The sequence below is a fragment of the Punica granatum genome, chromosome 2, assembly GCF_007655135.1.
Source record: "Punica granatum isolate Tunisia-2019 chromosome 2, ASM765513v2, whole genome shotgun sequence".
In the NCBI taxonomy this organism is placed as follows: Eukaryota; Viridiplantae; Streptophyta; class Magnoliopsida; order Myrtales; family Lythraceae; genus Punica; species Punica granatum.
In genome coordinates, this window is record NC_045128.1 from 8825461 (window position 1) to 8851571 (window position 26111).

A 26111-nucleotide genomic window follows, 5' to 3' on the forward strand; every position below is an offset into this window, starting at 1 on the left:
TAATGTTTTAAAATCTCACACTTACAATAACCTATATAGCTATATCCAAAGATGTTTATATCCTTATATCGACATATCCCTATGTGTACGTGGGATAGGGATTTACGTTCTGTTAATGCTACAAATATACAATCATCTATCGACTAGCAAAAGAAAAAAAAAAACACCTAACAAATTCATACACTGAAGACCCGAGGACCTTGAAATTAAACAACAAATTAATTCCCTAAATGGCGGGACACAAGCACATATAAATTAAAATAATAAAGTTCTTGCTTATAAAAAATTGTATCAACCGAAAAAGAATTATTAAAAAAGAAAATTGTTCTTCCGACATTGTGGCAACTAGCTAGCTTTCATGGAAGAGCCAAAGGTTTTGTCTCAGTAGGCATAACTTACAAAAGTTGCAGAAAATCCTCATCTCATTTCTAAAATGCCACATAAAAGTTTTTTTTTTTTTGATGTTTTTCTTGAAGGGATAATTTCTTGAGCTTCATTACATAGGTTAGGCAACCCGTATCTGTTTAAATCAAGCAACAGATAGAAACCCTACATCCGGTGCACCTTTCAACATGGTATATCATGTTTCAAGTAGACATAGACAACCTAAATATGGTAGGTACCATGTACGAAGTTTGAAGCCAGTTGAACATTTTTTTTTTGTATTATGAATATATGTCAAGATAACTATTTAGATACTCTACAATATATGAGTACGCTGATTTAGTTATAGTATTAACCAAAAAAAAAAAAGACAGTCCCAAGTTTGATCATATATAATTTAAACCCATAAAATGAGATTTATGTTTCTCTAGTGTGCCTACCTAAATGATTGGTCTAATTTGCTCCCATTAAAATAACAATATTCTCATGCACTTCAGAGAGGGACAGAAAGGAACCAAACAAATTAAATATTCCGATTAAATCCCATGCATGTTCTCATATTGGAGACCTTCTGAAGTGCAGTCCTTATTAAAGGCCACGAAGATGTATACATACACAGATAGATACATATATACGCATACATATATATAGGAGCACACGGCAGAAGCAAAATTGACTTCATATCAAAACCACGCTTTAAGCTATCAAAGCGGATTTCCCAAACTTTCTCAGCTTAAATTTTCATTTCATCTTCCTCTCTAGGAAACCTTCTGTGATTTTTCTATCGAACCATTCTTGCATATCCGAAAAATGAAGCACTTGAGTTTGTCGTTGGTCGGACTTCTGCTTCTATGTCTCGCCCTTCCTTGCGCCCAAGGTAATTAATCTTTAATCCGAGGACCCATTGATCTCTCATCTCTGCCCCGATGTGCAGAGAAAGCCAGTTTCAATATCGTAGAGTGTCCTGAACTTTCCTGAATTAATGTTGCTTTTTCATGCTTCTGTGAAGGGATTCGGTTGGGAAAAGGTTCAACATTACTCCTTCATCATCATATCCATGTGAGTATGATTGTATGCAGAAATTGTACATTTATTATACGCACGACACATTTACAAAGACAAGTATCATCTGATATCTATTTAGACCAGGTCGATCACATACTTATGAATGTATCATTTTACACATATTTATTGTCATATCGAAACTTATATTTAACATGTGAATGTCATTCTACACATATAATTATTGTCATATAGAAACTCATATTTAACATGTATATGCAGGTCGAGGTTGCACCTATAGTGAAAGGCAATAATGGAGGAGAGGCTTCCCTTTGTCGGGACAAGGCCTGCTTGGTCAGTACCATGAAGAAGAAAGCTTCGGGACCGTCCAGAAAATCATCGAAAGATTGGATACCGAGCATCCAGGAAGATTACTATGGACCTAGAAGGCACAGACCAAGCATCACAAGCACTAGTTATATATCTTTTGAACATCAGCTTACAGTTTTCTCATGTTCAACCTTACTATCGACTTTTGAGATCTGACACATTAGAGCTAGCTGGTTCGGATAGTTGGAAATGTTGAAAGCTGATCATTCGCGTAGTTTACACTCATTAGGGCAGTCCTGAAGCCAAAATTTTTGTTCTCTGACATTTCTAGCTGGTTAATTATTCTGTACTTTTCAGAAGTTATATTAGTTGCGTCATTTTGGAGAATCGAAACAAGTGTAATACGATTCTTGTGTGCTAATTTAGGGGGCAAAAAAACAATCACGATTTCGTATACATATTGTTTTTCTTGATGCATATAGAATTTTTTTTGGTTCTGGGTATTTTCTAGCTTAAGAATATTTGAAATAACTGAGACTTCGAAAGAAACACTAACAAAGCAATCGATTTCATTCACAGGGAAGAGAAGTTCAGTTCTGTAACGCGATCGGAATGAATCAAATTTCCAAATTTCAATATGGTTCGGCATTAATTCCTTCTGCCTCACAATCTCAGGATGATTCTCAATCGACATTTTTTTTTTCTGTTTGGCCAACTCAATGACATTGTTGAAGCATGAAAACATAGGGAAGGTTCTTTTCTCCAACACAATTTTCTTTGGCGCTCAGTTGGAACTAATCAATAATCTTTTGGGCAAAGTTGAAAATTATTGGGTTGGCAGACATTTGAGGAGCAATTTTTGGATAATACTAGCCATTCCTCGGACTTACGTACGATGGTCTTTCTTTTCATACTGAGATGAACAAAAGTGGAATCGTAATATAGGTGATGGTGGCCAATTTTCAAGGAAAAGCAGTACTAAAGATAGAGCTGGCCTTATATCGGGTTACGGTATGATTTAATTTCTTATGAAAAATTATCCGATCCCTTTACTAAGCAATCGTTCCTTAGTCCCGTTTACTCTTAGAACCTTCAGAATTTTCGTTTATAAATTGTTAATAAATACCTTTCAGATTATTTAGTTCATGATGAATGCTTCAAGACAAGAGGCTTGCTAGGTTGGTCATTAATTGAGTTAGATGAGTCGTTTTCCAAAATTGAGAAACATTGCACCACCCGATGTCGTACCAGCACCGCTCCACAGTCCCATCTGTAATAGTTGAAACTTATGCTTAATAAACCTCAAGATGCGAATTCCATTTCTGCCACAAATTTTTAAACCTATCAAAAATCTCATTGAGATTTCAAATGATAGAATCATTTCGAAACCGTTGCCATAGAATCTCCCACACAAAACATATATTCATTTTTTTGGGGGGCCAAAAAACATATATCCAATTGATTCAACAAATTCTGATGACTATCTTATTGCTTTACATATTTCACGAATTACATGGCTGTCTCTATTCCCTAATATTTTTGTCCTTACAGTTCAAGTACAAAAGTGGCAATATGCAATAATAAACATTAAATTGTCTTCATTTGGGCTTGGGCTCATTGACGTGGGCCAAATTATTAGACATGATCGTGACACTGGGGTCCATTGTGGCGGCAAATAATTTCTGTAGGGAATCCACGCCGACCTTTAATAATCACACCTAAACCTAAAATCTAAAATATCCTAGGACTCCTCAATTCGAATTTATAAGTGGGGAAGCTGTGCAGCATTCAATTCCCCGGAGATTAATGAGCCCCCTTTTATCCGTTGAGCTTCATTGTTTTGAAGAAGGAAAAAAGGATACGTTTATTCAGTATCGTATCTCCTTAAAAAGTTTGATCGGCGATAACATATTCTGTGTATTCTATATAAATTATGAAGGTATTAGTGAAATCGCTTCTTCTTCTCTTTTCTTTTCATCTTCATCGTACTGAACACGGACCGGTAAAAAATGTTGATCTGGTGATTTGGTCTAGCATGGAACTTTGATATCCTAAATCATCTTGGAGGTCGACTAATCAGAAGTTATTGTCGATATTCTGAATTCGGTTCGATTGAGCATCTTCTCGGCTGGGAAAATTATATTTTGAGGGATGTTTGGAATGTTGCATGTTGAGATTGGCTAGTTGTCCCTCGGCATTACAACGGGGAGGATGATAATTGCACAAATTGACTTATCAATCAAGCATTCACGTTCTCTCTGAGAGGGCACACACATAGTTGATTACAACACCCGGGGATATTGTATGGATTTCATCGTCCCTTCTACGTTATTGGTACCTCAGCGGAAACGAAACATTTTTATTTTGTTGACTTTAATAATGTATTGCCAAATTTTATTCTGCCTTAGCTGCTTCACTTTTCTAGGTCCCTAGTCCAACTTTTGACACATCCATTGGTCCAAGCGTGTTAGGCATAATTTGAAGCCATTGGTACTACTACGACCACTAATGTATTAATTAGTAATATTAGGGAAGTAAATAAAAATTGTGAAAAGCTGAGGGACAAGGATGTAATTGGGGCCCATAACTTTCATCGGACCAGATTGTGCCATGTCAGCATCCACCAGTTGTACCTTTCCTCCGAGTTGTGAATCATGTTGCAGTCCAAGATTCCTTTTTCACTCAATTGAAGCGGGACCACACCCTCTAGGCTTTTGACCATAGGAACGGCTAATAATCACCAAGGTTTGAATCTTCTTAAAAGTAATTAAACATATGATGATGGTATTGGTTTGTGTTTGGTGGGGAAATTCCTATTAGTAGATAGTTCACCAAAGGACTAGAAGTTTGAATTTTCCCGATTTATGTCCGTCAATTTATCTCGAGTCATAAAAATTTCTACTCGTCGGGGATGCAATAATAGCTGCGCAAATTGGGTTGCCAATCAAGCACTCACGCTCCCTCTAGGAGTGCACATTGTAGTATAATTACAATACCCCTGATCTTGGTCATTCACTTCACATAGATAGTGTGTGGCTTCATTATCCCGCTAATGTTCGCCGTAATTTTCTCATAATATTTGCCCTATGGTCTCATTGAAAAAGGAACATTTTCATTTTGTTGACTTTAATCAAAATTGCTACTCATCACGAATGCAATAATTTTTTTGACAATCGGATGAACAAGAATAAATAGTTGTACTAACATTAGAAAGAAAAATGAAATGCTCCAGCTCTGACAAAAAATAAAATAATATAAGACTGCCCAAAACAAGACAACAAATTTTTTTACCCAAATTGAGAAAACAGTATATTTTTACAATAATAGGTCGAATCTATCTAACCCAAAATATATTATTCAACAATAATTGATGCTAGTTGATCCATGCGCGTTGCACAGTAATTTTTCATCTTTTTTACAAAATAGATAATTAACACATGCGATTTACAAATTAATATAGATAATATATATATATATATACTTAAAAAGGGCTACCGCTTAAGAAAATCATGATCACAATAAGCAAAAACACACTCTAAACATATAAAACGAACGATATGCTTATAAATAGACCATTATCTTATAATATGTATAAGTACTTAGGAAAAAAGCATATTGAACTAGAAAAACGATGGGTAAAATGAATTTTTCGGGTATTTATAGAGAATTTAGTATATTGAACTTCAAATATATCACATATTTCAATGAATATTTCCTATTATTGAAGAAACTTTTAATTTTTCAAAAATAATTTATTATATATTATTATGTGCAAATAATTTAGATACATTTGTAACATTTGTTGAATATAACACTAATAAAATATAGTATAAATTCATTTAACTAAAAATGAAATGTCAATTCACGTGAAGTTGAAGATTATCAAATGGAATGATTTGAGTAATCGATAACATCTCATCAAGAGCTGAGAGTTTCCAAATAAAACACCCACAATTCCGCTCTTTCACTTTTATATATTCTATAAGTTGGCTACGTTTGGAAATATTAGAGAAGAAAGGGCTAGTCATATATATATATATAAAATTATGCACAATATGTGACTGGAAACATATATTATTTGCTTCATAGTTAAATCTACTTTAATTTAATACAATCATATAAAGCATCTGAAAATTTTAACAATCAATATCCTTATTAAAAAAACATTATGTATTCATTGACCGACTATTATTATGCTATTATATTAATGCACCTTATTTATAAAATTGGTTGGCTTATTCAAGTTCCATAAGTAATAATACCTATTTATATACTTTATAAATCCTCCTATAAGATTGATTTAAGAACTATTATATTATATTATAATTATTATTACTATTTACTTTATGGTTAAGTAATGTCTATATTTACATTAATTTATTCGTATTTTTTAAAAAATAAAAGAAAAATTCGAGAGTAGACCAACCCTTATTATGCCATTATATTGATGCATATTATCCATAATATTGTTGACTTATTCAAATTATATAAGTAACAATCATTATTTAAATACTTTATAAATCGACCTATAAGATTAAATTAAGAACAATCATATTATATTATATTATATTATATTAAGAACAACTAAATTATATATATATAGATATAGATAGATATTTATTTGTAATGTAATATTTCTTTAATTGGGCTGTAGTTTTTATTTTAATGTTTGAGTGTACCAATTGCACAAAAAAACTTCTAAATTAATATAATCTTTTTGAAATATTTAATATATAATATATTTAATATTTAATATATATTTGTAAAATATATATATGTAAAAATGTAAAATTATACAATAGATTTAATAGATTTTTTTCGATTATAATGGACGGTCATGGGTCTAATACAGTAAATAAAAATCCCAATAGCTAATAAAGAGGTATGGGTGGTTCCATTGAGTATCGAACTTGGATCATCTTGATTATCAGACGATGACATTCGTCACTATGCTATACTTTCGTTAATATCTATATATATATATATATATATATCTAGTCGATATTGCTATGTATAGAATATATATATATATATACTTGTATATATTTGTCCACGGTTTTACTAATGTACCTTAGTGTATATGCAATGATTGAGCAAGGAATTTATCCTTGTATTGTTTTATTTTTAATGATAACAGAGAAATTGAGCCCTAAAATAGAAGAAAAGATAACAGAGAAAATCTTTTGTATTTAAATAGACTGTTCAGTTAATACATCTTTGCACTTTTATATGCACAGATTTGGGTCTTGTATTTGAAAAATTATTGTGTATACACACTAGAGATAAACCGTCAAAGTAGATAAAGTTGTGAAATAAATTATTTATGATAATTTAATTAATTTTTATAATCATATTCTAGCTATGAGAATATATATATATATATATATATATATATATAACCGAATAATTTTGAGCAAGCCTCTTATTTTCTTGAGTTGGGTCCAATGAGGAAGAAAAAAATCAGAAGAGAAACTACTCTTGTAAATGGCAAAAAAATATCAAATTGCTAGCAAGACTAATATCTTGTAGTATCCTTAAAAGTGATCTAAGGTTTGTGAAAGCGATGAATGATATTTCCACCTTTTGTGGAAATATCACATTTGCTGTTGAGCAATAGAGAAATCCAACCATGTCTTTGTCAAAACAATCATCTTCCCATTTGAACCGATTTATGTCTTCTAAGTAAGACCCAACCCAACAAAATGCCAAAACAAAGGCAGCTCCCTCCCCACATATTTTACACAATTATTATATCAATATAATAGAAGTACCAAATCCCACCATTACAAGTTAACGCTCATAAAACGTGTCTTTTTGCTCGAAATTTCATAAAGAAGAGGGACAAAGTTGAGAATATCAATTAGGACCGTTTTCCTTTCCTATTAAGATTTCGACTACGCGTATTTTATAAGGTGATTTTAGGATAGCTGGCACATAAAAAATAATCATAATGGTTGACAATTTCTCCCTTATTAGATTTTAGTAGAAAAATTCAATCCATATATGTGGCTTCATTTCTTGAGTGACAATCTTATACTCATACTATTTTTTTATTTTTTTATAAATATTTTTGATGATGTGAAACCGCATTTGAGGATGGTCTTCCCTCCCCCGAAGCTGACCTACTTCCCTTCCCTACTTGCCTGTGTTCCTATCCCTCTCCACGACTCGCGATGGTCAACTCGAGTTGATGCCTCTGCACGTCCTGCCCTCTCCACGATGACGATGGCTTTCTGCTCAAGTGTTACCACGGCGTCCGCCTATCATGGGCAGCTTAATTTATTGAAACAAGGCATCATTTGATTAATTATACACGGTATGTCGAGTTGATTGTGTTCTATGTTCGATTAATTCATTAATTAATTAAATATCCAATTAAAATTCCAACAACGATAACATGGTCAAAATCAAAATTTTAGCTCCACTTCTCATCCCTTCGTTGCCATTTTGATTTGAGACTTATCATCTGACTGCAGATGCGCCCCCGCCCGCATCTTGGCGAGGGGAGGAGCTGCAAAGGCGTCGGATTCCCTGGAAGTGAAGGAGGAGTTCAGGCATTGCGACCCGCAAGACGGAGGTGCGCAAAAGAGAAGAGGCCCGATGTCGACCGAAGAAAAGGCCATCTACGGTTACGGTCCCACATCGTAGGAAGTATCTATATATCGGTGAAAATTTAAGGAACAAAATTATGAATATGGGATTATCATCATTCTTTTATAAATGAAGCCACATGTACGAGTGTAATTTTCTCTGCTAGAATCTAATAATAAAGAAAATGTCAACTACAGTTCAATTACCCTAGAATTTCCATGTAAAGAATAGTCATAACAAGAAAATCCAATTCATTGGAGATTTCATTAATGAAATAATTTCTTATTAAGGAAACGTCCCCAAAAAGAAACCTCATCTCCACCACCAAATATATTTTTTTTTTGTTTATTTGGCGATTTAGAGAGATTCGCGTGGAAAATTTGGGTGCACTAACTCCAAATATTCTAGCATGCAACTTTACATGTTTAAGTCACGTGAAATAGACTTTTTCGAAATATCATATCATATGCTAAGGCAAACTAACTAAGATCAGAATACAACTATTTTTTTCTTACAATTTTTACATATGTGAAGAGGAAAAAACTGTTAAGTTGCATCCACCTTTGATTTCCTTTTAGGTTAATGGCTAATCTTTTTTCTTTCTTTTTTGCTTTAATTTTTTTTACATGTTACAATATATTTTTTATGATCTGGTCCGGTCTATGTCAGATGAAGTTGAACTCATCACCTACCAATTGAAATAAACCCACACATAATTTATTAGGACTCATTAAAAAGCTTCCACATCTAACCAAAGCTCTCGAATCACTACTAATAAAACTCTAATAATAAATTGAATAGCATAAAATCGTGTTTGCTGTGATGCCTATCTTGATTTTACTCTAAATATGTGAATTGTTTATATATATGATCTTCTACATCATATGCTTAGGCAGCTGAACTGTAGCCCGCGAAGTATGTTTACATTGACGGTAGAGTGTTCTAAATCTAGGCAATTACATATATATATATATATATATATATCCGAGCAAATTATATCGAGATAACTTTATTTCATTTTTTGATAAGAGAACTAAAATAATTTTTAAAATTTTGTATACAGTAATATATAAATGTACAGAAAATTTTCGTTTTTTGGTTCGCAGAGATGGACCGAGAAACTTAAGGAACAATCTCTCCTAAAATTTTCACGCTCTAAGGAGATTTACATATTATTCTTTAATTTCATTTTTTGAAATTAATACTATATGCTCCTTAGTTCGAAAATTTTAGATTTCTATTCGCCTCTCAAGGACTCCGTCCCTTTGATCGAAATGCTGCATCTGTCACTTATTGATTGGAAAGATACTGGTTGGAAGCCATATCTTTGAATTTTGGATGAAAACCATTGGATAAAGGATCATAAGCACTTCTAAAGTAATTCAAGCTACTTTACTATAAATTTAAGTAATTTGCTTGTCCAGTTAATACAACTATTTTTAAAGTGATTGCACCTTAAATTTTTTTGATAAAGGATTATAAGCAAACTTGATTGAAGTCAAGGACATCTGAATTCTCGGAATTCAGAAAACAAATAAAGAGTGACTGAATGACTTGATCCAATCAACAATAAATTTGGGGCTTATGATAAAAACATCCATCAAGTTGATTTAAAGCTAGCTTGGTGGCTGCGCAAAGAGGCAGAGCAAACCCTTTGGTGCAGGTTAATGGTCAATATCAGAAGCATCGTGGTAATCTTAAGTAAGAAAATTAGTTACGATACAAAATGCGATAAATATAGTAGGCCATCATTGAGGGTAATCATGTGAAATTTACCTTTTACTTGAAAGTATTTATTGGTTGACCTAAGGGAAATTTGCTAATGTAGGGGAACCAACTGATCACATTTTTTTCATCATTAATATAAAAAGGTGATGATTATTACGTACAGCCAATATATCAATGATCTTTCACATTAGTATTCAAATGATAGTGGCAATACCGTCAATTCAACCACCTTATTTGAGCGGCCGACTTATATCCAACACCAACCCTTGACATGACAAAGCAAAAAAACCAACACTTGACATATAATAACATTAAACAAAAAATGTCTTCTCAATTTCTTTATTGTCAAGGAGAAATTTTTTTATATTGTCATAAGAAAATTCTTAATTATTATTTACAATTTTTTAATGTAATAACCAAATAATATGATTTTATTAAAATTAAAATAATAAAAATGGGAGAATTTAAAGAACTAGAGATTATTGAAATTGAGTCATCAATACATGGTTACAAACTACCATGACGAGGCCACGGAATTCGCATAAAGGACATCCTGCAGGAAGGAGGCTCATGTATGTCTTGGGTAACTGGTCGAGAGGTTTGAAAAGATAGGGAAAAAGAAAAGGAGAGAAATATATCACGTGGAAAGGGCAGCACCAGCAGCAAAACCCCAACCATCCAGCCGATTTCATTCAGCCACGCCTTCCCCACTTAGAAAAATCTGGAATTTAACGGCCCTCATTCTCTCTCTCTCTCTCTTCTCTCTCTCTAGACTTCTTGCTGCTGTGCTGCCTCTCTCTCTCTCTCTCTCTGTCCTCCTCCGACTTGTAATAAACAGAGACGAATACAACAGAGAGCACCCTCCATTTCATATTCCCAGAATCTTCCCTCAAGACCCTTTCTTTCCCCCACCCGCTTCACCCGCTTTCTTCCTGTCCGCGTTTCTTTCGGCAGCCCCAACTTGCTGTGGAGCTCGGAGAACCAGAAAAGGGCGAACCTTTTTGCCAGTGAATAGAGGGCAGGATGTGTGTTCAGGATGCAGAGGAGATGGAGGGCCCTGACCCTGAGAAGAAGGGCAGCAGCTCCCCCAAGTCTCCTTCTTGGCCTTTGCATTGCGAGTTCTTGGATTCCCAAATGGGGAATTGGGGCAGCGATGAAGACGACGATAAGAAGAATAAGAGCAGTAGCCAGTCCTCTTCTGCTGTTGCTGCAAGCAACGAGTCCACCCTTGGGAGCTCATTCCCGGTAAGTTTGTTTGTTTTTTTTTTTTTCCCTGCTTGTCAGCTGTTTGAAGACCCTTTATCTTTTACTGGGTGATGGGATTTTCTCCCTCTTCCTCTTAGCTTATGGTGAAAGTGATGGAAGCAAATGGGAGAACTTTGCTGATGAACAATTCTGGGAATTCAGTGTGTGTATGGTTTTTGTGTATATTGTTCGTCAGTTTCTGCAAAGGACTCATTTCTGTCTAGCATGAGCCATGGAATTTCCATGTTTTGATGTTAATCATTGGTTGAGGATTTCTTTCCTTTTGGCTCTTTGGGAAGTAATGGGAAATGGGAGAAAAGTTTGTGAGAGGAAGTGATGTCTGATGGGATATGGAGGAGTCTGCAAAATTGTCTATTGATTAGTTCAAAGACTTTGTTTGAGTGAGTTGATTACGAGACTTGATGAAGAAACCCTCTGAGATTGTGGATAAAACCAAATCTAATTTTGCTTTTTCTTTTTTGGTAAGCTAACCATATTAAAGTAATCCTCATTTACTTATTATAGACGAACTATTTTTTCCCATTTCGTGTTACTTCCGCGGGATGGCACTATTTGATGTGCATAGATTGTTTCAGCAGCTGACCTAGTCTATAGAACAAGGATATGTCTTTTATAGTAAGGTGGATTTGGCTGCACTTCAACGTGGCTTTGACTTTATGCGGGTGAACGTTCATTGTGATTTTGCTTCACTGGATCAATTATACTTTCTGTTTGACATGTGTAATTCGTGTATACTTTAAGCTCTTAGGAAACATCTTCTCGTGGGTATTAAACACAGGTTATGGTTTCAGATCTTGATATATGTATATTTAGCTTATGGCTAACCGTGTGAAGTAAGCTTTGCACATGAATGGAAGTCTTTCATTGGAATTGAGTGATGTTATTGACCATCAACTGCTAAGTACTATACTGCGGTTGCTCATAAGTAGAGCTCGAACATTTTAAATCAACTTTTGTACTTTTCCTTGTTTTGGATGTGAGGAAGATCTTGCATTGCATAAATATCTCATGCTTTCCTTTTGTGTCTTTGCAGATTGAGAGCATAAGTGAGGACTGCATGGCATCTGAGAAAAAGCAGATTGCGGCACCAAACTTTGTGCCGAAGCTTCGGTCAGGGGAGTGGTCTGATATTGGCGATCGGCCTCATATGGAGGACACCCATATATGCATTGTTGATTTGGCTGAAAGGTTCGGCTGCAATAAACTCCTTGATGGTGAAGCGGTGTCTTTCTTTGGTGTAAGTTACTTGCCTCTGACTGCCCTTGACTCACAAGTTCACTTATCTCTCTTTTCCCAATTTATTGTCGAATTCAATCCACTGCATATTAGAAAGTTTCATTCTGGTGTTGATCAAGGATTTAGGACTCATCATTTTGGTTCTACAGTACCGGGAGGAATTTCTTTTCTCTTTGGTTCCTTCTCCTAAATAATTAGAGGAATAACTGAGGGAAAGATATATTTCATCATCACCTTATAAACCATGTGAGCTGATAAAACATATGGATGAATCTAATGTAACATATTCTTCTTCTTCGTTTTGTCATTATTCAAGAAGAGAAAATTGGTAAGTAATTAGTTTGCAGATAGTATATGCTGTTGCCTTAATTACTTTCATTGATTATTTACCACCTTTCTCAGTTCTTTGAACATCATACCTTTAAATAAATCTCCTTATAAATGTGCTATGATATCAAACCATATTTGTCTTCTTGTCCAATATATCTTGTTGTGATGTGGAAACTCGATCATGCCACAGGTCTTTGATGGGCATGGAGGAAAGGCTGCGGCGCAGTTTGTTCGTGACCATTTGCCTAGAATCATAGTAGAAGATGCTGATTTCCCGTTAGAACTTGAGAAAGTTGTTGTGAGGTCCTTTAAAGAGACTGATGCTGCCTTCGCTGAGTCATGTGCTCTCGAGTCGGGTCTTTCATCTGGGACAACTGCTCTGACTGCAATGATATTTGGGAGGTAGCTTAAGCCTTTCACTATTTTTTTCCCTTACTTTTGTCTTTCTAAGATATATTCATAGATGCCCTTCAGCCCATGAAAAGTGAATGTCTTTAGCCCTTTCATGTTCACACCACTGCTGGGCCAGCTAGCTTTATGTCATGTTTGTGAGGTTCAGCTTTTAGATGAAGTGACATATGGTCTTTCAAAATCTCATGGAAAGGATGCTTTTGGCTAGGTCTTTGTTGGTGGCAAATGCCGGAGATTGCCGAGCTGTACTTTCTCGGCGGGGAGTGGCTGTAGAGATGTCCAGAGATCATCGCCCATGTTGCACCAGGGAAAAGACGAGAATTGAATCCCTGGGTGGTTTTATTGTTGACGACTATTTAAATGGTCAATTAGGGGTCACCCGGGCACTGGGAGACTGGCATCTTGAGGGTATGAAGCGGAGGGGTGAAGGACTTGGTCCCCTGAGCTCCGAGCCTGAGCTAAATTTGACTACTGTGGTGAAAGAGGACGAGTTCTTGATCATTGGAAGTGATGGCATGTGGGACGTTTTCAGTAGCCAGAATGCCGTGGATTTTGCCCGAAGGAGGCTCCAAGAACACAACGATGTTAAACTTTGCTGCAAGCAAATCGTGGAGGAGGCAATAAAGAGGGGGGCCAGGGACAATCTGACGGTCGTGATAGTGAGCTTTCATCACGAGCGGCCCCCACAACTGGTGGTGCAGAAGGCAAGGTTCCGGAGGAGTATCTCTGCTGAGGGGCTTCAGAGTATCAAGTGTTTACTGGATGGCTAGCACAGCATAATTCTAAGTCTCCCATTGGAAAAGGTCAGCAGTTTCTCGTAAACAATAATGATAATAAGATTAATAGTTACACCCAATCCCTGTGTGTTTGTACAATAGATTCATCCGGGAAATAGTCTGTCAATTCTTATGACCGTCGATGTTTCTTTTGGTTGGCATCGAGATTGTGGCACAGAAAGTTCGATGCCAGTTCTTTGTTTCTTTTTTCGAATATTTCACTATAATCAAGCAACCAAAAGAAGCTTCCGACGATCGTAGGGATACAGATGTGTTGTATTTGAGGGCATTCAAGTTATTGTGTGAACAGTTGGTTCTGTATTAGCTCACGGAATAAGAAACTGTACATATTATTTTCCTACATCTGTGATCTCTTCACTTTTCCCTGCAATAATCTGCCTTTTCATCCGAACCTTTGGTACTAAACAGTGTGTGGGAAGCTCGATCTTTATGTCAGCCAGTGAACTAAATTGGAGAAAAGGGTGCTTGGTATATATATGGCAGTCACTCATATTATTCATCAACAACACATACTGATTACAGCTGAATAATACAGCTTATTTGTGATAGTACTCTCTCTTCCCATCAACACCAAGTACTAGAACAAAGAGCAAAACTAGCAAACCACACCAGACAAGGAACTTTTCTCGCCTACACCCGTTGATGCAGCACCCTGATCAATGGTAGACATAGGATAGGCGGGCAGCATCCTGATAATGGCAGAGGATAGGCGAAACTCGCTTACTCAGATGACTAATGTTTCATAGCATTAACATCAGCTGTAGGGAAGATCTTCTCAATCATTATGGGTGGGGGTGATGATGGGGTGGAGGTGGTTTGTGGGGCTCTGGCGGACCTGGAGGCGGTGCGTGCGGACCTGGAGGCGGGGCGTGGGGACCTGGAGGCGGCGCGTGGGGACCTGGTGGTGGAGGGTGGCCATGAGGTGGCGGTGGCTCGTGATGTGGAGGGCCGGGGGGCGGGGCGTGATGGTGTGGTGGGTGGTGAGGATCTGGGGGTGGAGGGTTGTGCATCTTGTTTGCTGTTCTCTTTCTTCACTTTAGCTATACATGCTTTACTTCCCATCTGTTGCTTGAATTTATAGAGCTGTGAATATTATCTATCTAATAAAATAAAAGACATATTATCTTCTTCACAACTGCAAGTCAAAAGCATGCTTCTGTTCTGGTGGTTGATCTAACTAAATAATTCAGGCGTTCTCTAGATGCCACTGCATTGCCTAGACAATGACGTGTGAGTTTCGACACGGAAGTAAAATGGTCGGTTAAATTATGTATGAAAAGCAATGTGGTCTTCAATTTTCTGAGAAAAATCTTCTTCTTTTTTTTTCCCGATTTTCAATTCGGTTGTCGCGATCCGGCCTAAGACGTGGGACAAAGGGTCTTTCATGGAACTTCATTTTCTTTTTTTCATATCAGCTGGAAAATAGGCAAAACCAAACCAGTATGGTTCTATGCTTCTCCTGTTTCAGCGGAGAATGAAATCAGGAAAATGGAAGAATGTTGACCCTCATTGGCTTGAGTAGAAGAACAGGCTTCTTCATTCAGACTTCTTGCAATACTCTACAGAACAGCAAAGACAACAAAGGTACTAAAGACATTGATTCCAGAGTCATTACCACATCTCTCTCACAAGAAGTTGTGAGTGAGACTGAAAACAGTACACTACTAAAACTCCCACGTTCTCGATTAACTTCTATTCCATACGGAGTCGTATGATTGCGCCGATCAAGATGTCAGCTTTCATCAGTTCAATCTTCTCTCATTGTCTCTGAAAGAAAGGATTCTCCTCTCGTACAAATGTTTGTTGCTGCCTGTTCCGGAATAAGTTTGGGTGACTATTCTCGTCGTCGTCGTCGTCATCGAACGTTGTCCAGTAAGTGGAGCTGTTCTGTCTCTCTCTTGCCGCATTCCGCAGCTTCTCCATTTCACCGACATGGTCTTTGAACTCTTTCTTCACCACATCTAGGACTAGATCCCCGTATTGATCGCACCATGTTCTGTACAGGAAATATTTTCAGGTCATTTTGGGAAGAGAGCAAATCATGTATGTTTGAACAAGAGGGAAAGGGAGGAAACTTCCTACTTGGGAAAGAAATTTTTCAGATCAGCCTTGTCAACAGGAAGCTTGGTGGAGATAGCTTCAATCTGTTCATTTCTATAGCCAGAATTTCCGAAATGGAACAACATCATAAGTACCCAAAATAATACTTGAGGAGGGAAAAAGCAAAAAAGCACCGAATTTATGGTTCATAAAGTAAGGCCGAGTTCTTACGAGAACTTAAGACTCGGGTTTGTGGAGCAGAGTTCTGTTTGAATCCTTGATAGCTCCTTCTTTATCTTCTCCCCCAGAACCTAAGCAGGTGAGAGCAAGAATATCAATAACAAGACCGAACCTCCAAACAAGAATCACCCTAACGTGGATTCAACACGAGGAAGTTGTAACTTTCTGTTCGCATGCATACCTTATCAATAAAGAAATCTGAAGGGGATCCATCAGAGTGCAACTTCCTCTTGATTAGCTTCGTGTCAGGCCCCTCACCTAGACACGAATATCCTTCATTGCACGACCTCTCATTCAGCGAGAGAGGGGCAGTCTCATCATCGGAATCATTCCTCTTCCACTTCAGACCACCCCAGTGCTTCTTCCCTGATTTCTTTGCTTTTTCCTCGCTATCATTTCCAGTGAAAAGAGCCCGAAATGGCTTTCTCTTTGGGTTTGCAGATTCCTGTAATGGCTGTGGAGGTGGTGTTGGTGAACTGGCGGACATGAGAATTGACTTTGTCTCGCTCTCTTGCTTCCTTAAGTGGCTGTCCCAAAATGGGTTCTCTGGGAACTGTCCAAATTCATTGGCCAGGTTTGTGTTCTGAGGTAATGTGTCAAAGATGGACTTTTCGTGCTTTCCTTTAGCAGCTTTATGAGATAAGGTCCCAAACCCGAAAGCTGAGGCTGCTCCTTTGATGTGCTGCTTCACTTTGGATTTGTTCTTTGAGTGAGAAGAATTCTCTTTGTTGATTAAGCAGTTTTCGTCCTTCAGGTCAATCACTGACCATTCTTCATCCGATGGGTTATTGCTGGTCTCCTGTTTCATATCCTTCCCGGGCCCCACTATCACGTCTCGTGCCTCAATCTCAGCTCCTTGGACTGCAAGTCTCTGCAGTAGAGGCCTCTTCGAGGAGTGGTACTCATCGATCGTTATGCACTTTGCATACAACAGCTCCTGAAATTAGCAGCAACGCTTAAGATACTTCAGGATCTGAGCTGTTCTCGAATATGCACAGGACAATTTTCGATCCTAAAGGTGTCAAAATAGTACAGCCAGTCTCCTGACATCTTAATATCATCATCCCTAGCAGCATGGTTTACTAGAAGAGCACCGATCCAAACGAGAGAAATGTCATTCATCCTATGATATTAGTCCTTAAGCACACTCAAGCAGATCAGATTCCGACTCTTATGCCCTTTGTCGATGTTTAGTCTCTCAGATGCTTTCAGCACTAGCCCATATTTTTCGAACAATTCCTCAGCATACCAAAAGGGATTTAATCATATCAATTACTTAAACTAAAGGTAGGACCGAAATCCACCGAACCATTCATGGTCAAATCCTAATTGCTCTGATCTAGTCTAAAGCCGTGGAATCTACCAGAAATCCTCAAGATACTAAAATGAAGAACTAAAAGATTACCTGCAAGAAGAGCAGCTTGTCTCTTAGAATGGTGGGATGCTCCTGATGGACTGGTGCTGCGATGAGTGTCTCGAGGAGATGAGTCCTGAAAGTAGAGACCTCATTCTCCCCCAAGATTCCTTCTTTATGCAGGCCCATCAAGTTGAGCATCTGGTGGAAAGAGTCCTGCTGCCACTTCAAGTTCTCGGACTGCATCTCTGAGAGCTTGTGCTCGGCAGAGGGCAGCCTCCGCTTCTTGAAGGAGAACGGCAGGATGTTCTTGCAGAGTGAGGTGATTGAGTCATGGAGCGTGGAGTAGTATGTGGGCGTGTATGTGTAGACCATTTTCAATCTGGAAACAGCACAGAAATTTCGACAGGATAAAATTGGTTATTTCGATCTAGGAGATTCTCGTAAGTTCTGCGAGCTGCGAATCAGGTCTACTCGGGGAGCTCCGGGCAGAATTTTCAGGGGAGAGTGAATGCAGTTCTGATCTCTATTCAGAAGACGACCAGAACTTTTCGGCAAGCCCCTTGATCCTGGAGATCTCGGGGAGGAATTCTTGAATAAAGATGAGGCTTCCTACAGAGTTCCACAAAGCGCCCTCTGGGTTTTTCCTGGAAATGCTTGGCAGCGTTTCTGGATAAACTGAGAGCAGCACCAGCTCGATGTCGGCAAAGACAGAAACTTTCTTCGACTTCTTTCTGGACCTTTGAAACTCAGCCTTGAGATCAGAGACGAGCTGAGAAATAAAGTGAGATTTCTGCAGCCTGCTCCAAAAAGACGGGCAAAGATCGAATTTTTCTGCGAGTTTCTTCGAGCTGTGGAACCGGGTTTTTGTTTATCGCGGGACTGTTTTTGTAGTAGAGGTTGAGTTGAGGATGTGTTATTGTGTGTTTGTCTAATTTGCTAGGACCTTGGTGGGTATGTCTGAAAGAGAAGGCGAAGGGGTTGCTTTCAGAAAGTTTGAATCAGGAGGAACTCTCTGAACGGTCACTTGGACAACTAGCCGTTGGAGATCTGCATGTATTGGAACCTTTAAACGACGTCGTTGGCATTTAAATCCTTGCGTTTCTTAAGTAAACCGCCTCTTATTGCATATGCAGTGGAAAGAAATTTGTCACTTAACACAATTCGACTTTTTGGTTGACCTGCGGTCGCCTGTGGAGATGACCATCTTCCTTTTTCTTTTTCTTTTTTTCTTTTTTTTCCCTCTCTCTAAAAAAGTGTTGAAACTCAATACAATAAAAAAAAAAGAGGAGAAAATGTAAAAACGAGAGAGATGGGGATCGGTTTTGAGGCATGAGGCCGTCGTCGCCGGCTACCACCAAACCATATGAGGTTGCAAGATGTGTTTACAGATTCAGGAGGTGGAGCCGTTGCTTAATTATAGTAATCCAATTTTTTAAAAATTTTCAAAATCAAAATAAAGTAGTCGCAAATCCAAATCTAAGGAATCGCAAAACCTTATTCTTAAATGGAGTTTTTACTTAAAATGACTCATGGTTTGTCCGCTTTGTCAAATTTATCCTATGTTTTTTTTTGTCAAATCTATCTCATGGTTTACTTTTTGCATCAAGTCTATCCCGGTATTATTTTTTCCGTCGACATCTAACGGCCGTGCTCACGTGGCACGTGGAGAGATAGTTGACCACACTTGCAACGTGGACGCCACGTCAGCATGGCCGTTAGATGTCGACGGAAAAGATAACGTCATGATAGATTTGATGCAAAAAGTAAACTATGTGATAGATTTGACAAAAAAAACATATAATAAATTTGACAAATCGGACAAATTATGGACTATTTTAGGTAAATACCCCTTCTTAAATTACTGAAATTTTTGAATATCTAATATTTTAGTTAAGATGTTTATTGAAACTTCCAAATATTTAGCACTTTTTTTAAACGTTAAATGCTTAAAAATACTAAATTAACATCGCATGTATTATATTTGTTTAAGTATTTTATCAGTACTTTTTTTACCAACTTATTTTATTAGTACTTCAAGTACTGAAATATTTAAGTGTTGGAAAATTCTTAGGACCAATCACGAAATTTTTAATCGACTGTCGAAGCTCAAAACATTTACTCTTGTATAGAAGAGTAATTATTTTGTACTTGGAAATGACTAAATTTTCAGTTGACTAAATCCAAGCATTGTCTCCTAATCTTAAATTTTCGGTAGTACATAATATCTTACTTCAGACTCAAGACGTTTAGTACTTTCATTATAAAATTCAGTAAGTGTTGCAAAATCTATATATATATATATAAAGTGACAAACTCTTTTCCCAGTCTCTCGGGAAACCACATCACAAAACTAAAACCTCGCAAAGCCATGTCATCATGTATGGGCCCCTCGTGAAGCCACATTGTAATTATGTAAATAATAACATATTGGACTTAATTATAGGGAATTTTTCTATTCAACATATCTTTTATTTATTTTAAACCTTATGTAAATGGTAAAAATTACAAAAAACATATAATAATGTATGCATATATTTCTATTCTAATTATGTATATATTATTACAAATTACATATATATTTTTTTCTTTTTATTAAATTTAGATATCAATCTCTCTTTATTTGACTATAAATATGTGTTTTATATTGTTTTGAGTTCTTCGACAAGCAACAAATTATAGGTGCTTGAATGAAGGTTGTTTCTTCTAATATCTTTTTTCTTATTATTTAAGAAAATAGGTAAATGGAGAGAGCTGGTTGTGCCTGTAGGTAATGACCTAAACCCTAGCTAGATCGGTCGGCATCTCGCCTCCCCAATCGCTGTGAGATATCGACTAATTTAGGGGTGGTGGTCACTAACGACGGCTGAAAGGGAGATAGCTGCTGGCGCAGTTGGATCTCCTCCAACGAGATTCAACTTTGAAATGATAGTTTATTTAACGAAGTAAGTTATTTAAATTTTTAAATCAATAGTAAAAGATATTGCAAACTGAGGTAAATTAATCTTATCAATTTATGAAATATGTAAAATCTAAAAGCCTGTCCTAATTTAGTAACCAATATATATCTACAAGTTTTTTTATGTGATGATATATTTCATTTAGATGAACCGCAAATGCTCAAAGTTAGACGTTGAGACTAGACCTGATTTATCACAGACATGACAAGTTTTTAAATTCTACATGACAATTTATTTTATTCAGGGTCGTTGTAAATGGTATATTTTCAACTTTCCCGAGGCGTATGAATCTGTATAATGAAATATAAATCCTAAATTGCACGAGTAGTTCCACTAGAGTATCGAACTAGTAATCCTTAGTTATCAGGCGATGCATGTGTCACTGCGCTACATCCTCAATCTTATTTTTTATCAATAATTATGATTATCCATTAAAATTCTACAGTTTTGTCGAAAACTGGAAGTTTCTACTTTACCACATAGACACGAGAACGTGAATTTTATTTTCTACGGGACGGAGCTTTGGGTTGTTGCAAATAGTATATTTTCACTGCACGAATGCGGGACTCTTATTCCGAATTTTGGTTTTTTTGCCTAATAATTGCTGTTCAAGAAAATCGGAGAAATCTTTTCACCAGAAAAATCCAATGACCTCCCAAATTCACGGAGTCAATAAAAACCACTTCTCCTCCTCCCCATTTGTAAATTCCTTCTCCGCCACAAAACATTTCTATCTGTCACCTAAACCCCCCACCTCTCCCTCTCTCAAATTCCTCGAACGACATTTCATTACAAGTGCTCCGCTGGCCACCATTAAGGTCACTATTGTTGTGGCCGCCACGACGAACATGAACCCGAACTCTTCATCTATCATGGAACCCCATAACATCCACTCACCCTCCTTGAAGCAGAAGCTGAAGTCGAGCCTGAAGCTCCCGTCCTGCTTCGTGCCCCACAATGATGAGCCATCCGTGCCCCCTGAGTATGCGACCCCCAGGCTAGTCCGGACAACCTCAGGGATGGGGTCTTCGAGGGCAGGGCAAGACCACATTGCCCCGGATTACCATTTCAAGGATAGGGCCAAGCATTTCATATCATCCCGCCTTGGTGGCGGGCCCCCGAGGCACCGAAGGAGGCACTCCTCTGCGGATTTCCATTATGATGCGGCGAGCTACTCATTAAACTTTGATGATGGCGGGATCCATGAAGGGAACGATTGCAGTCATGACGATGTCCCACCTTTGAGGAACTTCTCCTCCAGGCTGCCCGCCTCACCGCCGCCGAGAACAATGCCAATAAAATCGCCACCCCCGAAATCGCCACCAGGCATGCATCCGAGGGCTTTATGCTTGTAGAATGCTTAATAATTCGATGAGCATGAATCAAAGATTTTTAATTATCTAATATGAATCATAGATTTTTAATTATCTAATTTTCTCAACTGTGTATATTGCTTCCTCTACTGTTCTGAATAATTTTGATCAAAATTTGCATATTCCAAGCTTCGTCAAATTAAAATTAATTTAGATGGAAATTTGCGTTGGCTCATTCGTAAATAAAATTTATTCTTAATACATTAAATTGTCGATTACCTGTATGGATGTCTTTGTAGTGTTGAAGAAAGATTTTTGCCTTCTCAAATCATAATCATTTTATAACAAGCCAATTTAGAATGAAAATTTTACTTCCTGTCGACTTTTTTACTTAAAAACTTTTAAATTTCCTCTTGATGCATTTCTCGAGGTAAAAATTTAGCAATGTTCAATATTATTTTGGGCTGACTTGAAGAATGAATAGTGCGATATATGTATGGGAATTGTGCAGTGATATATGTCGCGGACTTGAAACTAATAAGGAGTCATGATTTGATGGCGTTAGTGGAAGTTTCGTGCTCGTTGTTATTATTATTTTTCTATTTACTATTACTAAAACTTTGAATTGAAAATTCATTAGGCTTATACGAGTTTGGACTCATTTTTACTTAAAAGCTAAAATTAATAAGTGGTGGTGCACAACTCTCATTTAAACCCACATATAATCTTTTCATTTTCTCCACGTGGAATTAATAATTCACAACACTTTCTTTTTTAAAAAAAAAGGATATTTCATACTAAATTTATGAAAATTATCTCTTTTTATAAGCGAATGAATGAATTACGATATAGATAATTATAATCCAACGTCTAAATGCAGTGTTAAAATAAAGTATTAGATATTTATGGGGTTCCACGATGGGCGGAGAGTTCGTCCTCACCTTTGTGGTGGCTGCGACAATGATAGCGACTGCGACGGTGGTCGGCAGTGGACTCATAATCAAAAATGCCGTAGGAGGAATTTGAGAAAGGAAGAGGTCGGGGTTTAGGTGACAGATAATCTTTTGTGGCGGAGAAGAAATTGATAAATGGGGAAGGAGAGCTGGTTTTTATTTTTATTTTTTTCGGTTATGAGAGAGGCCTATGGTCTAATACGAGAATAGAAATAATAAAGCTAAATAAGGGGCACGAAAGTCCCATGGACGAGGATCGAATTCAAAATCTCGTGGTTTTCGGAGGCGACTTGTGCCACCGACGAAGGGGGAGCTAGTTTTTATTGAGTCCGGGAATTTGGGAGGTTATTGGATTTTTCTGGTGAAAAGATAGTTTTCTGATTTTCTTGGAAAACAATAATTGTTAGTCAAAAGCAAAAATTCGGAACGAGAGTTCCATATTCATGTGATGAAAATATACCATTGCAACAATCCAAAGACATGTCGTGGAGAATATAAAATTCATGTTCTTCTTCTACTAGGCCCATGAATCTATTTTGTAATCGAAAAAAATTCAAGTTCTTGCGTCTATTTGGTATAATAGAAACTATCGGTTTCAACAAGAATGCAGAAAGATTTTGTTTAGTTTCGTGGACTACCACAATTATTTGACAAAAATAAGATTTCAAGATGAGAATACCAAATTCAGGATGAAAATGTACTGTTTGCAATAACCCTGAACAAAATAACATGCCATACCAAAATTAAAAACTCACATTCTCATGTTTGTCTTAAATCAGATCTAGTGCTAAGTGTCTAATTCCGAGCGTAGATAATCTCAATGAACATATCATTGTATTGGAAATGATTGTAGATATATTATATTGGTTACAAATTGGGTCACGCTTTTAAGTTTTACATTTCATAAATCGATGAGATTAATTTTGTAAGATGTCTTGGAACAGCATAACATACATGTCGATATCTTGAGCGCTCAATCGCTCCTAAAGCATGAAAATATATTTTTTGATTTAATTTTTGTTTTTGTTCATAGAGCAGACAATTCAAGTTTCATGATATTCACCTAATTTGCTTCATTTTACGATATGTTTTGCTAAAATAATTTTTAAAAAATTGCTATTACAGAGTTGGATCTATGATTTTGTAAATCACAATGGAATAGCTAATAACTAATTTCACTTCAGTAACACCAAGAATATACTGATGATAGCAATTAAAACAAGAAAACACTCATGGGACATAAACATTCATCTATGCCAAAATAAAAAATTGTGCATGACAAACACAACTACCCCTTAAACAATTATGCCACAAACACTAACAGACCATGGCTGGCCCTAATAGTTTACGAAATTAATCAAATATCAAATTAAACAAAATTTATTTGTTTGTCATTGTTGTGATTTGAAGAAGATAAAGGACATTTTCTAAGGGAAATGGGAGATGGACAGACATAGCTACCAATAACATTCGGCTTCTAAATATTGAACTAACTATAGGGAGAATCTTAAAAACTAATAAATATTGGTTATTGGAGATATGCTCCTGCAGATACAAAGAAGGGCAAGCAGTCGTTTCAGCTCCTTTGCTCCATTTTTTTTTTAGATTATAAGGGAGACCTATGAATATCATAGTATAATGAAATAGAAATTCTAATAACTAATAAATTGGCACGAATTGTTCTACTGAATATCAAACTCAAAATCTCTTGATTACTAAGAGAAGGCGTGCACCATTGCCTCTCACCCTCTTTTGATAGCTCCTCTGCTATTTCATGGAAACTCAAATTACAGAAAGGGGGTTGTGTCATAAACTATTTATTGGTCTTTTATGCTTGAATGTAACCAATAGAGTATGATGTATTTATCTTGTCAAAAGGAGCATCACATGAGAAATTCATTGTAGAGGCTACAAAGGTGCATTTGTCAAGTAACTCGATCTATTATTTATAAATTACTCCATCCCAATGGCCAAAGGAGGACTCAAGGAAGTAAAAAATAGCAAACAATAGCAATCAGAACGACAATAATGCTCTCGGTGATCCCCAACCTGGACCTTATGGACCTAATCAACAACAACTTAGCTGACAAAGCATTGCTCTTAAAAAGGCTAAAATGCAAGACCAATTATCAAGACAAGAATAAAAATATTTAATTTAATCGAACATACAATTACCTTAGGATTCATTACTATGATGAATTAAGCTATTATATAACTCAATGTATAAGAAGAGAGAAAGAATGAAAGACAACTTGACTTGTACTGCCAATGCGTCCGTGTGATTGTAAATGATGGAATTGTCTTATGTATGGAGAATGACATAAATATAATTTGCATCTATAATGCAATTTTTTTTCATTTTCTATGCCTTTGGATTTTCATTTTTTCTCCAACTTCTTGTAGTAGTTCAATCTTCCTCCATTCTAGTAATCTATGCTCCCCTTCACTTTGTGATACTCAGCTATATTGAGTGGCTCGACCATCCTTCGAAAGTTGGTGCTCTCATAGAGCCACCGTTTCCTCAAGTGGCCTTCCTCCATCTGGGGCTTCTTTCTCTACCTCCTCGACCAATCTTTCCCAGTAATCCGTAAGAACCTCTTGAATTTCACGACCCTATGGTCTCGCAAAAGCCGCTTGGTCTTGTAACTGTCATAGTACGTATACCCATCGTTCTCGGTCATCTTCTTATGCCACTCTAGTTGGGCCATGTTTACCGTTACCTCATTGAGTTTCCTTGCGGGGTCGAACATTTCCCTCTTTTGAGTAATCGTTGCCTTTTCGGACTTCAATATCTTCTTTTGCACCCAATTGATTTCGACTTTGTGTCCTGATGCTGCAATAAACAATGAAGGAACTCAACAAGCCATTTTTAGTCGAGAAATCATATGGTCTCATGCCTATTCTACAAGTCTCGCATAATTATGGTTTGATGATTTTTCTTACCTTATTTTGCAATAATTCAATTGACGTGAGTTGTGCAATAATTACAACCTTGTATGATTCAATTTCTCTCCAGTTCAACTACATTGTGTCTCCGCAAACAATATTACTTAAGAGGCATTCAACATTGGACCATAATCAACATCCTGCAACTCTTCATTCCCACATATTTTAGTTTTCATCCTCATGAGCAACTTCAAGATTGAATCAAGAGCTTCAAAGAAAGCCTTGCCGAA

General features: G+C 36.8%; 4 protein-coding genes and 1 long non-coding RNA gene across 6 annotated transcripts; 4 read left to right on the plus strand and 1 right to left on the minus strand.

Moving 5' to 3' along the window:
- The first annotated feature begins 344 nt into the window (after window positions 1–344).
- Window positions 345–2148, plus strand: LOC116197695. Its single transcript, XM_031527902.1, has 3 exons — window positions 345–1261; window positions 1394–1443; window positions 1669–2148. The coding sequence occupies exons 1-3, from the start codon at window positions 1195–1197 to the stop codon at window positions 1930–1932; spliced, it is 381 nt and encodes a 126-aa protein (XP_031383762.1). The 5' UTR covers window positions 345–1194; the 3' UTR covers window positions 1933–2148.
- Window positions 2149–7661: 5513 nt separating this feature from the next.
- On the plus strand, window positions 7662–8503 carry LOC116197697. Its single transcript, XR_004155086.1, has 2 exons — window positions 7662–8032; window positions 8193–8503. It is a non-coding gene; the product is annotated as an uncharacterized LOC116197697 (long non-coding RNA).
- A 2175-nt stretch (window positions 8504–10678) lies between these two features.
- On the plus strand, window positions 10679–14880 carry LOC116197691 (probable protein phosphatase 2C 27). Its single transcript, XM_031527898.1, has 4 exons — window positions 10679–11280; window positions 12335–12538; window positions 13058–13269; window positions 13487–14880. The coding sequence occupies exons 1-4, from the start codon at window positions 11059–11061 to the stop codon at window positions 14046–14048; spliced, it is 1200 nt and encodes a 399-aa protein (XP_031383758.1). The 5' UTR covers window positions 10679–11058; the 3' UTR covers window positions 14049–14880.
- Window positions 14881–15589: 709 nt separating this feature from the next.
- Window positions 15590–18666, minus strand: LOC116197690. 2 transcript variants are annotated; one of them, XM_031527896.1, is made up of 5 exons: window positions 17761–18666; window positions 16537–17292; window positions 16347–16426; window positions 16158–16229; window positions 15590–16071 (listed from the first exon to the last, which is right to left on the minus strand). In XM_031527896.1, exons 1-5 carry the CDS (start codon window positions 18082–18084, stop codon window positions 15834–15836), a joined length of 1470 nt encoding a protein of 489 aa, XP_031383756.1. In that variant the 5' UTR covers window positions 18085–18666; the 3' UTR covers window positions 15590–15833. The 2 variants fall into 2 exon arrangements, with proteins under 2 accessions (XP_031383756.1, XP_031383757.1); XM_031527897.1 differs by lacking the exon at window positions 16158–16229.
- A 2755-nt stretch (window positions 18667–21421) lies between these two features.
- Window positions 21422–22111, plus strand: LOC116197693. Its single transcript, XM_031527900.1, has one exon. It carries the CDS (start codon window positions 21518–21520, stop codon window positions 22022–22024), a length of 507 nt encoding a protein of 168 aa, XP_031383760.1. The 5' UTR covers window positions 21422–21517; the 3' UTR covers window positions 22025–22111.
- The last annotated feature ends 4000 nt before the right edge of the window (window positions 22112–26111 follow it).